Raw genomic sequence first — 13,869 nt, forward strand, 5'->3', positions numbered from 1 at the left:
ATAGAAGGCCTCGAAAGGTGTATTGTGGTCATTCATCATGAATCAGTCCAAGCTCGTAAATTAATATTACCCACCACCGCCGATCAGCGGGAACGGCCTTCCCTGGAACTGGTCCTCATTGCTTGGTTCGCAGCGGGCCAATGCCAATGGTAAGCCAATCTCCACCCACTGGATGGACCTGATGCCTCACTGCCTCAACGACTGTCCGGCTTGCGTGTCGTCATGATGACCCAATGCTCTTCTTCCGGTCTGCCGCTCGTAATCGAGGTTTACAGTGTGTGAGCTCATGGAATCACTTTTATTTCCTGTGCTACGGAGTATGACTGCTGGTGCTAACAGATTGGTGTACGTGGTAAAAGATTTGTATGACGTAGAATACTGGTGGCTCTTACCCCGTCCATAACGAATCTGCATACTCTGAACGGTCGACCGATAATCCCACAACCGATAGCCTCCCACTTGATTGGCCCCGTCATGATCAATAACGACATGGTGGAGAGACGTGGCATCCCCTGCCGCTGAACTGCCAACCTTCTCCAGACTGCACGAGTTGGCCGACTTCTCTTCTCTTCTCCCGCTGCACCAAGAACAGTCTCGCCATGATTTGGGGAAGGCTAGGCCGGTACAATCTGCTGGCCGGTGTGGCCTTTCTCGCCTTTCTGTCCATTTTGATGACCATCTTTGTCTTCCGACTATACTCTGACGAAGGCGGAACCACCATCTTCGCACCCCCAGGCGACACAGGCTACGCCGACAGCGGTAGCACCGACAGCCCTCCCACCCACGATGGCGCTCCCCCGATGAAGCACCGGATAGACTGGCTGATCCATGACGCCGAGCGAGAATGGGAGCGTCTGCTCCTGCAGCGGTCGCACCGACTCGAAGACGCCGCCAGACAATATCGCAAGCGACGAGCCCGCCATCCCCCGCCGGGTTTTGACAAATGGTTCGCGTTCGCGCAGGAAAAGAATGCCACCATCATCGAGGACCTGTTCGACCAGATATATACTGATATCAGCCCGTACTGGGCCATCAAACCACAGGAAATGCGCCGCAGAGCCGCCGGGTGGGAACCCCGGATCATCCTACGCAACCACACACTGAATGGAGTCGGCACCACCGGGCCTGGATGGATGGACGGCTGGTCGAATCTGATATCGACTATCGCGCAGTTTCTGCCAGATATGGACATCCCCGTGAATGGGATGGATGAACCCCGTCTGATCATCCCATGGGAAAACCTCACCGAGTCCATCGCCCAAGACCGCGCAAACCAACTCTTCATCCCCTCCGAAGCCGCCATTGACGAATATATGACCCTTCCTCCCTTCGACCCCGAGCACCCCCCAGAAAGTGCCATGCCTCCATTCCTAGGCGCGGACCACGCCTTCTGGGAGATCATGCGCCATGCCTGCCCCCCCGAAAGCCCCGGACGGACGAGCAACATCCCTAAGCTGGACTTCGAACACCCACCCCCCGAATTCTACCACTACCGCAACTTCTCGAGCACTGGCTACGTCGAGGACTTTGAACGGTCGAAGGACCCCTGCTGGCGCGCAGAATTCCAAGCCCTGCACGGTTCCTTCATCGAACCGGTCTCCACCTCTACCTCGCACGAACTCGTCCCACTCTTCGGCGGCTCAAAGCTCACAGTCAACAACGAGATCCTCATACCCCCAGTAATGTACTGGGCGGACAACCCGCTATTCTCCGGCGGAGCAGACCATGGCGGGCCCTGGGCAGAGAAAAGAGACGGCGTAGTATGGCGCGGAATCGCCAGCGGGGGGCGCAATCGCCTGGACACTTGGACAGGATACCAGCGACACCGACTACTCTCCATGCTAAACGGGACTCAAGTAGCACAGACGGCCGGATCTTCTTCACACGGTGTCAACTTCCGGCAGCCAAACTACGAGTACTACAACGTCTGGGCCGGTCTCGATAACGCCTTACCACAATGGCTCGACGAACATGTCGACGCAGGCTTCCTCGACCTCGCCTGCGGGCCCGACACACCACACGATGGACCTCACTGCCCATACTCAGATCCGTACTACACACTCGCCAGCCCAATGCCCATGAACGAGATGTTCAACTACAAATACCTCCCCGACGTCGACGGGAACTCATTCAGCGGGCGATACCGGGGCTTCCTCCTTTCCACGTCCTTGCCCATCAAGGCCACCGTGTACAAGGAGTGGCACGATACGCGCCTCATTCCGTGGGCGCATTTTGTGCCGATGGACTCGCTGTATATGGACCTGTACGGGATACTCAGCTACTTCATCGGGTATGGCGAGCACGAAGGGCATGACGCACAGGCGGAGAAGATCGCGATGAATGGGAAGAAATGGGCCGAAGCAGTACTGCGGCCGGAGGATATGCAGGTCTATATGTTGAGGCTGCTGCTGGAGTATGCGCGGTTGAGCGATGATAGACGGGATCAACTTGCCTATGTGGGTGATATGGGCGAGACATGATTGTTAACTGTATTATTATTTTCATAGTTTAAGATTCCTGTCTTTTCCTCGCGAATACTTCTTCCCACGATGTATTATTAGTCTATAAACAGATCATGACTGGGATCTTCGTCGCGAGTACTTGCTTGCTATGATGGCCAGTCCCTCTTGTGGGTTTGGCTTTGCACATCGCCATTTCGACACCACTGCCCAGTACTCAAGTGGATAGTACTCGAAGTATTATAATGTCCGCGATGTAGTGAAGGCTTGGGTCGGTTTAGTACTGGGGCTAGACAAACCGGTGATCAGGCAATCAACCCGAGCCCGTTTATATTACTGAAATAAGGTTATATTATAGCGTGGCCTCGGTTTTCTGGGCGTATTCCTTTATGAAACAACTCTAATGATCTTGGGGGCAGCAAAAAGCGACGTTCCTTCGAAGCCCTAACTCTCACTGTATACATGTTACCTAGGGTATGGATGTAAACCTCGTATTCCTCCATCGGCACCGAAGATTTAAAATTAACGTCCTTGGCACTGCGGCCCCTGAAGATTTCCAGATTCCTTCCTGATGAGCCCATGCTATGTTCTCGGCAGCAAAATGCCCACGTTCCTGGATCTTCCCCATGAGATCCTTCTCTGGGTCTATCAAAGCTTGGACAATGTCCCTGATGCCATTCACCTCGCCAGATCATGCAGATTACTATCCCACATCTTCGACCGCCCCCAGAGCCGACGGAAAATCCTGCTTTCAATCATAGTAACCATTCTCTGAATATTCCCCGCCAATGCTTCATTCGCTAACCCAGCCAGGACAATACAATAGGGACACCAAGCCCTGATAAAACCTGGCTCGAAGCGCAATTCGGCACCGGCTCTCTATGGAAACCTGAAGAATCCGAGATACCGCCCGAACTGGCGGATGCCGAGACAAGAACCTTCTTGACGACTGTCGGGTTTCCCGTAACCAAGATCCAATGCGCTGACTTTGACTCTACGCATCTATCCAGAGAGGAGAGGCGTCTAGAGTGCTATGACGGCGACGAACTGTATGGCCAGCGCCACCCTGACGATGACTCCCCTCCCACTAACCATTGTTTCCATTTCGGGAGCGTTGGGGAGTGGATGATGATGGTGAGTGGGGATGATGGGGTGGTGTCTCTCTATGACCCTAGTGGTTGGGACCACGCGGATGGGTATCAGGGCACGGTTGCATTTTCGCTGGAGAGTTTTGCCGTTCTGTTGGGAATGCTGGCGGGGGTTGCAGACAAGCTGGATCCGGCGACGGATGTGGGCGATGATGAGGACGACGGAGAAGAGGTGCGAAAGGCTATTGTCAATAGCTTGAGGGAGAGGATGGTAGACTATGACGATTGTGTGTTTGATGGGTGCAAGTTTTGGGATGAGTTTTTTGAGTGTTTCCTGGAGTAGTTGGATCTCTCCCATAGATAAATGTCTTCATGGCGCAGTCAGGGTTGAGTAGTCCCCCTAGATGAGGGATTACACTGTACCGTTTTAAGGTAATATCTGCAGTTATCCAAATTGAACTGTGCTTTCAAATACTATGTACACTTTTCTCTATACCACGCAATGTTGTTTTCTTCAACCATGTTACCCTCCCTTGTGCACAGAGTATACTTCCCATAATTACTCGACTTTGAACACACCAAGACCGCAGCCTATGAGAGATAATCCTCACAGCGTGTAATCCCAAGCTGCGAGACCAAAAACTCATTAACAAACTGGCACTTCGGATCCTGACGTTTCTGAATCTCCAAAAACTGAGGCAACTTCGGATACTGCCCCTTCATATACTCCGCATCCGGGGCATTCATCTTATTCCAGTGCGGACGAGCATTATAAGTCTCGCCAAACTTGGGCAGAAACTCATACGCAAGCTCCTGGTTCTGCCAAAGCGTCTCATAGCTATCATACTCCTGGATCCAGTCGATTTCGATAACACCAAAGACCCCGCTGAGGCTCGGGTCCAGATTATACGTGTTCACGGGGGACATGTATGCATCGTCACCGTGTAGCGTCCGGTGCTGGATAACCATCTGCTTATTCGAAGGCCCCGTCATGCGCGGCGTCTGGGACTGCTGGAGCCGGGTGTAGTTCGCAGCAGCCTCTGCGTAGTACTCGATTGGAAGGAAGTGTTCGATCTCGGCATAGAAGAGGCTGTTGCAGACTCCCTGGGGAGGGCAGGAGACAGAGTCGCTCACTTCGTCGTAACAGATGTACTCCTTCTTGCAGTCTCCGCAGCCATTGGCGCAGTAGTTGAGGGTACAATTACTGGCACCGGTGTAGTTTGTCGGCTCCCAGTAAGACAGGAAGTAGGTAGGCTCCAGGTCCCAGTTCTTCGTCTTCTCGTTCCAGTCGAAATGCGGGCCCCAGACGGTCATGCGGTCGTGTTCCTTGTAGAGCTGTGCGATTTGCTTGTACATCTGATTATAGTCGGAGGTGGCGTTCATGACCTTTGTTGTCTTCTTCACGCGGTATGTAGGCTGCACCTTGATAGTCATCTCGGTGATGAGGCCTAACGCTCCGAGACTGATACGGAAGGCTTTCAACTCTTCAGGGTTGTTGTTCTCGTTGATGACCCGAAGCTTGCCCTGCGCATCCAAAACACGCAGTCCAACAATTTGGGTGGCAATGTTTCCAATGTTAGAGCCGGAGCCATGAGTACCAGTCGAGGCAGCACCGACGAAGTTCTGAACGCGCTCAACACCAAGGTGGTTAAAGGACAGGTCATTCGCCTTTAGTTCCTGCGTAAGGTCATCCACATCCCAGCCAGCGCCGAACGTCACAGTCATGCTCTTCTTGTCGATGTGAAGTTTCTTCAGGTTGACGAGGGACACGATGTAGGTCGGCTTTTTCGTAAGACTCAGGTCCACACATTGGGTGAGATTTCCAAACCCATGACCGTTTCCGACGACTTTGATGTGAGAACCTTCAGCGAATTGTTGTTGAAGGAAGTCTGCGGCTGCATCCTCATCTATAGGAGTGATATACGCGTCAGACTGGCAAGTGACCTCAAACTGCCAGTTGTACCACCGGTAGGCAGAACCGAAGGCCGCGTGTAGCAGTAGGAGTAGGATAGCGGACTTGAAACCGATCATCTTGGACCAGGATTAACTATTAGAAGCCAGACAAGCACACCACAATTGCGGTGTTATCAAGATCACTGACCGACGTGGGAAGAACACACTGGACTCAACTGATGGAATATCGGAATGACGGTTCATCTCATGCAGGGGAATGCCCTAGATATATGAAACTGCTTGGGTCGTGCACTGCTTCACTTTTTTACCCGGGATCGGATCATGCAAAACGTCCATCCATCCCACATATCCACCATGGGTCCACCACGGATCTGGCATTCTTCTTATTCAAAACTTAATATGAGCAGTTTGAGTCCCTCGGAGTCCAGAAAAGAGCTGTAGTAAAGCATTGCGAATCTGACATGAATTGTGTACTTATTCTAGCCAAAGCCAGGTATTTTTCAGGGCCACTCTCATAAATTTCCTCCTTCAATAATCTCACCGGGCCCTGTAAACGGTCCTTTTCCAGCCGCAGTGATCCGATCCTGTTGATCAGCAGGGCGCGGAAGGAGTTCTCTTCTTCAAGGTCGGATCAGGAACCGTACACTTCCATCCCCTTCGCTGTCATCTTCTGGGTCCTTCTTCAGACCAATACTGTTTCAAGCATGCAAACTCCTGTCTTAATCCGACTCCACGCGACCCACAATATCTGTTAACAGCAATATACCTATGACAAGGAAAATGATAACTCAGTGAAGGCTTTGCACGTCACCTATAACCTATGCAAATGTGCTTCACCTATCCAGGGACCGCGGCCGCAGGGTCTCGGACAAGATACACAGGGTTGTTTGCCTGAGTGTGCAGAAGAGCGTTCGCAAATTGAGATACACCAGGGTTGGACCCACAGAACCGTCAAACACAGTCTGATCAGATAAGATTGGGCACACAACACGCGGCAATCAAACATGTACTGTGAAGATCATCAAGGCCCAATATCCTTTAAAATGTCCCTAGGTAGTATACAGTAACCGCTAGGCAGGAAAGACCCGCTACCGAATCTCAGAAACATTCCGTGTGACATGCCGCAACTTCCGAATACCGTCGGCATGCCGAAACCCATCCCTTTCTTCTGCACGGGATGTCCAGGAGTCAGGAACAAAATGCTTCGCACCTTGTGGCTTGTTCATCCCCACTGGGCCAATTAATGCCGCGGATGTTTTGAGCGTGGAGCGAGTTTTGTCCGAGTTTTAGAATCTGCTGTCCTGCTCTGGCGATCTCACTCTCCGATATCGCTGCCAGCCTGGTCTGCTCTCACACACCACAACACTGGATCTTGATCGTACAGGATGTTATGTTAAGTTAACAATATACATAGAAGTCTACTTGGGACTGAACAAGGCGATATCTCAATAATATTATTATTGTTTGATTATGTAGACAAGCCTCCGAATTATCCCTCATAAGCAAGGGCCATTAAGTAGGTACAAAGAGACCGTCCAAGAAGCAACCACCACCGTCCCCAGTATTAACTTATATATATGTTCAGCTCCCCCACTCAGGTGCCGTATGGTTCCTACTACCTAGGCTAGGTACAAGGCTAGGTACCGATACTACTCTAGTAGTAGAGCGGGTTCTCGGGATCAGTGAAGTCAAAGACAACAACGGAGTGCGGCTTGGCACCACCACGGTTCGCAAACTCGCGGCTGAAATCGATGCTGCGGTTGAAGCTCAAGCTGCCGTCATCTTCAATGTCGATGTACAGGGCGTGGAAGTCGGCCGGGGTGTTGATGAGGCCGATCTCGCCGGTCTGCACGAAGTAGTCGGTGACAGCGACGTGCTTCTGGTCGGGGGTCACCTTGATGTAGTGCGGGCCGATGGTGGGCTGGTCCTCATCGGGGTCGTCGAGGCGCTTGACGTTGTTGAGGTCGCTGATGTCCAGGGCCGCGATGTGGTTGGCGGTCGTCAAGGTCAGGTAGATGTATTTGCCGTCTTGGGTGATATCGGTGCTGGTCTTGTTAGTATTCGAAGTCTGATTATGGTGTGATGAGAGCTTACTAGATAGCGGTGGTGTCACGGGCCTTAGGGCCGAGGTCGTAGAGGAGCTCAGTGACACCGGGCTTGCCGTGCTCGTCCTTGCGCTCGGGGTAGATGATCCAGACCTGGCCGAGGTGAACGGCGGTGGCGAGAGCAGCGCCTTCCTTGTTGCCGGGGATGAACTTGACGTCCTGGATACCACCTCCCTGTTGAAGATTAGCATGAGGCCTATGTTTACTGGGGTGGATATGTTGGTTAGAGTGGACATACATCAGGGATGGTGATGGTGTTGAGGATGTGCTTGGTGTCCAAGTCCCAGAGACGGAGGGTGTTGGCACGGCGGATACCAGTGCTGGGCTTCAGGATACTGATGGGCTCGACAAAGTCCGAGGTGAGGATGAGCTTCCGCTCCCAGTCGATGGAAAGACCGTGAGGGGAGAACTGCTGGCCAAGAATGTCGAGCAGGCCATCGACATCCTCGGGCCACTCGTGGATGATGTTGAAGTCCGCGTCGGTCTCGACGAGACGGCCGGGGGTGGTTCCGACAGCAGAACCCATGTAGGTGATGTAGAAACCTCCATCGGGCTTTGCGCGGATCTCGTCGGCAATGGACGAGAGGATGGCCCGGTTGCTCTTCTTGAACTTGGGGCGGTAGGGGTTGCTGGTGTCGAAGTAGAAGGCAGTGTCCTGGTGATGTTAGAGATGTTGAGGCTGCATGAGTACAAAAGACATACCTGGGTCTTCAGCAGGGACAGGAGGCCACCTCCGATGAGGGTCTTGCCGTCAAGAGACGGTCCAAGATGGTGAGGGTCGTTGCCACTGGAGGGCACATCCGTGATGTAGATCAGGGTGCCAAAGGTGTCATCATCCAGACTGTAGGTGGCAAGGAAGTCCTTGTGCTGCTTGTCACCGGCACCAGTCCAGAAGTACCCAATCTTCTTGGGCTTGAGGTCACTGGCAGTGAAGGGGGGGCTGTCCACAGCAGCAGTGGGGACCTGCAGGATGGGAAGAGGGGGAACAATGTTGTTCAGGGCCTCAGTCACACCGGGAATGTGCGGAATCAGCGGGGGCAGAGAGATCGAAAGGGCCTGCCCGAGGGAGGCCAGGGGGATCAGTTGGACAAGAGAAGTCGACTTCATCTTGACGGCCAATGAACGACAGTGTCAGAACAATGAACAAGGATGGGGACAGAAGGAACGGAGGGCTGATGATCTCTGAGAGGGTTTGAGCAGATTATCGAGGGAGAAGCCCTTTATAAGCCTTTCACGGCTCCTCCTTTGCTATCCTGAATCTGCATGTTCTTTCTCCCGGGTCTGACAATCTCCAGAGACAGCTTGGTGTACGACATTCCATCAAGAGAGCACGCAAAGTCGATAGTCCCTGATGGCGATGCCCAAGTCCCCGTCGATGTATCTCAAGAAATGTCGATCGACTCGCAGCTCTACCGCATTGGGACAACATGCAGCCATGAAGTTGCCTCCCGGTTTAATGTGATGGGCGCCGTGCAGGGCTCTCCCATTGACCAGGACAGCCTCGCGATAGCGTGATCCCCCACACTAGCAGCCATCCGGGCAATGGGCGTGCATTCCGGGGACGAACGCTCCGATCATCTTGGGATGTCGTGATTGAGGCTAGAGACACGGCCAGGATAGCGCGGAACCGCGCGATGGGAATTGAGATAGGTTTTCTTGGCTGCGTCTAGGACGAAAGCAGCAAATGATCACAGACGACTGGCAGGAAGTTGGTCATTTCTATGACGAATACGATATTGCAGCTCGATGGGGTAAGCAGTCCGAGGCAGGCTGCCGGTGCACCAGAGACAGCGCAATTAGAATAATTGGGGTGACTGGACGCTGGACTCTAGACTCTGGACTCTGGAGAGGATCGCCGCCCACAGAGTCGGGACATTACCAAGAGACAGGGACGATGAACCGTGCTGTGACGGAGTTCGCGGCAGTGGCAAGGGTTGTCAAGCCCTAGGCGGCTTGGGCGGGACAAGCTTCTCTGCAGGCTCGCCCTGGACCTGCCGTGCCTGGTTCCTGCGCGCTTGAATTGCCACTGCCAGGAACCAGCTAGCCGATCTGGGAACGGCAATTATCGCCGCCCCTGTTGTTTCTCGCGCCGTCGTGCATGTGCATGTCGTATTGCGGTCACACGGCGGTCGCGGGCTCCACGCGGAGTCGGGATTCAACTGGCACTGCAGGATGCAGGGAACAGAGTTCAATAAAGATGAACAAGAACCGTCGAAGAATAACACCATCCGCGCTGCCAAGGCCCTTGCCAGGCCCCGCCCCTCTGATCGGAGGGCTAGGGCAGCACTAACGCGGGGGCCAGCGAGTGCCGGGGCGAGGCTTGTATAACGACATGCTTGGCATCATGGTGAAATCGCCCTCGACGCAAGGGTCCAGTACTGGAGCAGTCCCCAGCATGCTTTTGGCCTACCCACTGATGTCCCCTGTTTATCAGATAGCGTCATTCTCGAGAATCTTTACTCCTCATTTTCGGATTGTTGATCGCCCTCTTGTTGCTCGGATTTGTCACTTGGTGGCTGTCCGCGAACCTGTTTAGCAGCCACGCCCAACCAGCACCCCTCCATTTCAGTTCCCTCTCGTGTCGATCCAATTTCGGGGTTTGCATCTTGCAGCAGTCGTCAGTTGAGATGCAGATGTTGTGATTCCTGCAGCTGTTGCTCATTCTTCAGGATCCCAGGAACCAGAGCAGCGTAAATACTCTGGCCAATCGCCCAAAGCAGCAGCCAAGAACACACCGCACATCCTTTAAATCTTTTCAAGCCTGGTTCCCCTTCCATTGTTGACCATCCCAAAGGAAGCTCTCACAATGCATTCCAAGCTTCTCCTTCTACTTGCCTCCGTGCCCTCTCTGCTGGCCACCCCCTCGCCGGTCAAGCGTGATGCCGGATTCCCCAGTGGCCAGCCGATTGATGGCAAAGGCAAGGGAGCTCCTATCCTTGGTAAGTATAAGTGCTCCTTCTGCAAATATACGAGTGCCTAACACCTATGCCAGGTGGTACCAACCACGCTATCGACCTTCAGAACCCCGATAACCTCGGTGCGCAGTCCGTCGACCACGGCGCCGTCCCCAACTTGAAATGGAGTTTCTCCGACTCAAAGACCAACATTTTCCCTGGTGGCTGGACTCGAGAACAGGTCGTTACGGACTTGCCTCAGAGTCACGACATCGCCGGTGCCCAACAGCATCTGATCAAGGGCGCCATCCGAGAGCTCCACTGGCACCGAGTGGTACGTATAGCAGCATGGCGTGTTGGGGGTATGTTAACGGAGATATAGGCCGAATGGGGTTTTGTCTATGAGGGGTCTCTTCTTCTGTCTGCTGTTGACGAGAACGGCAGCTGGACAACAGAGATCCTGCAGACCGGCGATATCTGGTACTTCCCCAAGGGTGTTGCCCACAACGTCCAAGGCTTGGATGACCAGAACGAATACCTCCTTGTCTTCGACGACGGTGACTTTGAGAAGATCGGGTAAGTCGCTGTCTCTTCTATCAAGACGCGAGCTAACAGACCAGCACCACCTTCATGGTTGACGACTGGGTGAAGCACGTTCCTCGCGACATCCTGGCCAAGAACTTCAACGTCAGCGAGTCCGTCTTCGAGAACGTCCCTGATACGTTCCCCTACATCCTCAACGGCACTGTCCCCAAGGAAGCACAGACCGCTCCCCAGGGAACTCTCAAGGGCAACGCCTCGTACGTGTACCACACCTACGACCACCCTTCAGAGCCTGTCCCCGGACACGCTGGTACTTTCCGTCGCATCGACTCTACCAACTTCCCCATCTCCAAGACCATCGCTGCCACTATCGTCGAGCTTGAGCCCAAGGGTCTCCGTGAGCTGCACTGGCACCCTAACGTACGTTTCTCCGGCATGTAAAGATCCAAGATCCACTGCTAACAATCCCAGGCTGAGGAATGGCTCTACTTCCACAAGGGCACTGGTCGCGCCAGTGTCTTCATTGGCGACTCCAAGTCCCGCACCTTTGACTTCTCCGCTGGTGACACTGCCGTCTTCCCTGACAACTCTGGTAAGCTCCCTCCAGCTTCTACCTTAGCAACGCTAATTAAAAATCCACAGGACACTACATCGAGAACACCTCCGACACCGAAAAGCTCGTGTGGCTGGAATTCTACAAGAGCGACCGCGTCGCCGATATCTCTCTGGCGCAGTGGCTTGCCCTTACTCCCCCCGAGACCGTTGCCAACGTGCTCAAGATCGACATCAAGTTCGTCGAGCAGATCAAGAAGCAGAAGCAGGTTCTTGTCAAGGGCAACTAGGCGCGTTGAACTAATGCTGCGCCTCTGGAATACTAGCCCGTGTTGGGCTGGTGGACATAATTCTAATGTTTATATACTATAACCACGTAGTTACTTTCTACCGGCTGAAGAGCTGACACGTTACTTAATTTCATTAATGTTTATATTTCAGTTATAATCCTGTACTCTGTATATTCTGTATACTCTGCTTTGTTCTCCTGAATGGCTCCTTAACAGTCAAGGCAAGTTTGCCGAGGACACAACAAACTCCACAGCGAGAAGTCAGGCGTCTATCGAATCTCGATTTCAATATCAACTATAATATTATTTCTAAAGACGACTGTATTGTGCCATATTTGATAACCCTAATAGCACAAAATCTTATCGAAGTACCTTTCGATCATAAAAACCACTAGCGGTATGAGGCCGTCTTTCTATTTGCATTATATGCCAACAGATTTTTTGTTTTGGTAGACGTCGTGGCTTTGACAAATATATATAATCGGGGGATAGTTATATAATTATTGCATGCCAATATCACCCAGACCCCAACCGTCAACAAAATAAAATAAAACCCGTAAGAATATACTAATTCAGCCATTTGCGAAGAGATCCCCAGCCGAGATCCCTGCGTCATCTATAGCGTCGCTATAATATTCCATGCGTTTGTTTGCCTCCGCTCCGGTGTGTAAAGGGAATGCCAAGACACCCAATGGGTAGTGATGACTAATACATAACTAAGTTTAGCGGCCCCTTCCTTCCTTATTGGGAATCATCTGCCTGTTTGAGGTGGAGAGCCTCTTCTGTTCTCCGTCGCCGATAATTTACAGTTGATGACGTCCAACTAGCTATATCCACAAGCAGACGAGGGCTACTATGAAAAACGCAAATTAAGATAAGACATTCCTGGCTCGACCAAGTCCACGCCTAGCGGCAACACCTCTGCGTCTCCAGCCGCCCCAGCAGCGACCAGAAGGGGCGTGAAGTGCTATATTCCCATATTAGTGACAGTGCGCCTTTATCAATCATAAACGCACATACCTCAACAGTCGGATGAGAGCGCCGGAACTCGTACAGGCCTTCCAAATTCAGCAGAGCCTCCCTCCTCTCCTTCGCATTCTTCTTCGTCACTGCCTGCCTCAGATGGGTATCGAAGGATCGAGATTCAGCAAGGACCTTGGATCGGGTGACCTTCCTTTCCTCCTCGTCTGGTGCATCGGCGATCTCCTGGATAGAAGCGAAGGAGTGGACAGCCATGCCTGAACCTATGATGAGATAGCCATCGTTGCTGGCAAACCTGGTCAGTCCGACGCAAACACTTTGGATTCAAATGCAGGTCGACCTACCGTAATGAATGGACTGCCTCGCCCAGACGAATCTGGCTGGCTAGGTCGTAGCCATGAAACGTAGAAACCTGGATCAAGGGGATATCTAATGGCCTCTCCTCCGGAAACATGACCTTGAAGGGCACCCATATACCGTGGTCAACGCCTCGTTCCACGCGCTTTGACTTGATCTGCGCTTTGCGCAGGTGCTGCCATACTTCTGCTGCTAGCTCTGGGGCGTCTTGATGAGGCCAGTCATATTCATAAACTGACGGTCTGGAGTCGTGGAAGTCGTTGACGAAGTCGTGCTTGAGATGGTCAACACTTATCTGAGAGGATAGTGCTCTTTCTTACTTGAATATATGTATTATTTTTGACGTTGACTGCGTATGTGAACAGTGAGCTGGAATATTACTCATTATATTTAGGAAGTCAACTCGTGCTTCCAGACTCACCCTCGATTACACCCGGCCCATGAATCTCGCCCGCTTCAAAGTGACCACTGAAAGTAATGACAGCTTTTGGGCGCGGAGAGAGAGAAAGGATTTCTTCCCCTATTTCCCTCAAGTTAACACGCGCCGACTGGGTGACAGGGCGGTCGTCGAAAAGCAGCCCAACGCCAGCATGTCCGATATAATAAACCGGCAGAGGCTTGGCGGGTACAACAGTAGAAGGCATTATAACAGAGAAGACTCGACGGGTCTGTGGAGAGCAACCACG

General features: G+C 52.6%; 6 protein-coding genes across 6 annotated transcripts; 3 read left to right on the forward strand and 3 right to left on the reverse strand.

Annotated features, from left to right (window-relative positions):
* Positions 1 to 599: 599 nt before the first annotated feature.
* On the forward strand, positions 600 to 2,480 carry APUU_40190S (uncharacterized protein; the record flags this gene model as incomplete). Its single annotated transcript, XM_041703234.1, has 1 exon — positions 600 to 2,480. The coding sequence occupies one exon, from the start codon at positions 600 to 602 to the stop codon at positions 2,478 to 2,480; it is 1,881 nt and encodes a 626-aa protein (XP_041555940.1).
* A 550-nt stretch (positions 2,481 to 3,030) lies between these two features.
* On the forward strand, positions 3,031 to 3,890 carry APUU_40191S (uncharacterized protein; the record flags this gene model as incomplete). Its single annotated transcript, XM_041703235.1, has 2 exons — positions 3,031 to 3,219; positions 3,273 to 3,890. 2 exons carry the CDS (start codon positions 3,031 to 3,033, stop codon positions 3,888 to 3,890), a joined length of 807 nt encoding a protein of 268 aa, XP_041555941.1.
* Positions 3,891 to 4,138: 248 nt separating this feature from the next.
* APUU_40192A (uncharacterized protein) lies at positions 4,139 to 5,578 on the reverse strand (the record flags this gene model as incomplete). Its single annotated transcript, XM_041703236.1, has 1 exon — positions 4,139 to 5,578. The coding sequence occupies one exon, from the start codon at positions 5,576 to 5,578 to the stop codon at positions 4,139 to 4,141; it is 1,440 nt and encodes a 479-aa protein (XP_041555942.1).
* Positions 5,579 to 7,115: 1,537 nt separating this feature from the next.
* Positions 7,116 to 8,673, reverse strand: APUU_40193A (uncharacterized protein; the record flags this gene model as incomplete). Its single annotated transcript, XM_041703237.1, has 4 exons — positions 7,116 to 7,506; positions 7,556 to 7,740; positions 7,805 to 8,221; positions 8,269 to 8,673. 4 exons carry the CDS (start codon positions 8,671 to 8,673, stop codon positions 7,116 to 7,118), a joined length of 1,398 nt encoding a protein of 465 aa, XP_041555943.1.
* Positions 8,674 to 10,372: 1,699 nt separating this feature from the next.
* On the forward strand, positions 10,373 to 11,845 carry APUU_40194S (uncharacterized protein; the record flags this gene model as incomplete). Its single annotated transcript, XM_041703238.1, has 6 exons — positions 10,373 to 10,505; positions 10,559 to 10,794; positions 10,843 to 11,036; positions 11,081 to 11,423; positions 11,475 to 11,595; positions 11,646 to 11,845. The coding sequence occupies 6 exons, from the start codon at positions 10,373 to 10,375 to the stop codon at positions 11,843 to 11,845; spliced, it is 1,227 nt and encodes a 408-aa protein (XP_041555944.1).
* Positions 11,846 to 12,698: 853 nt separating this feature from the next.
* Positions 12,699 to 13,827, reverse strand: APUU_40195A (DODA-type extradiol aromatic ring-opening family dioxygenase; the record flags this gene model as incomplete). The annotated part of the gene is made up of 5 exons (XM_041703239.1): positions 12,699 to 12,812; positions 12,866 to 13,112; positions 13,171 to 13,457; positions 13,504 to 13,532; positions 13,605 to 13,827. 5 exons carry the CDS (start codon positions 13,825 to 13,827, stop codon positions 12,699 to 12,701), a joined length of 900 nt encoding a protein of 299 aa, XP_041555945.1.
* Between the last annotated feature and the right edge of the window lie 42 nt (positions 13,828 to 13,869).

This window comes from Aspergillus puulaauensis, chromosome 4 (genome assembly GCF_016861865.1).
Source record: "Aspergillus puulaauensis MK2 DNA, chromosome 4, nearly complete sequence".
NCBI lineage: Eukaryota > Fungi > Ascomycota > Eurotiomycetes > Eurotiales > Aspergillaceae > Aspergillus > Aspergillus puulaauensis.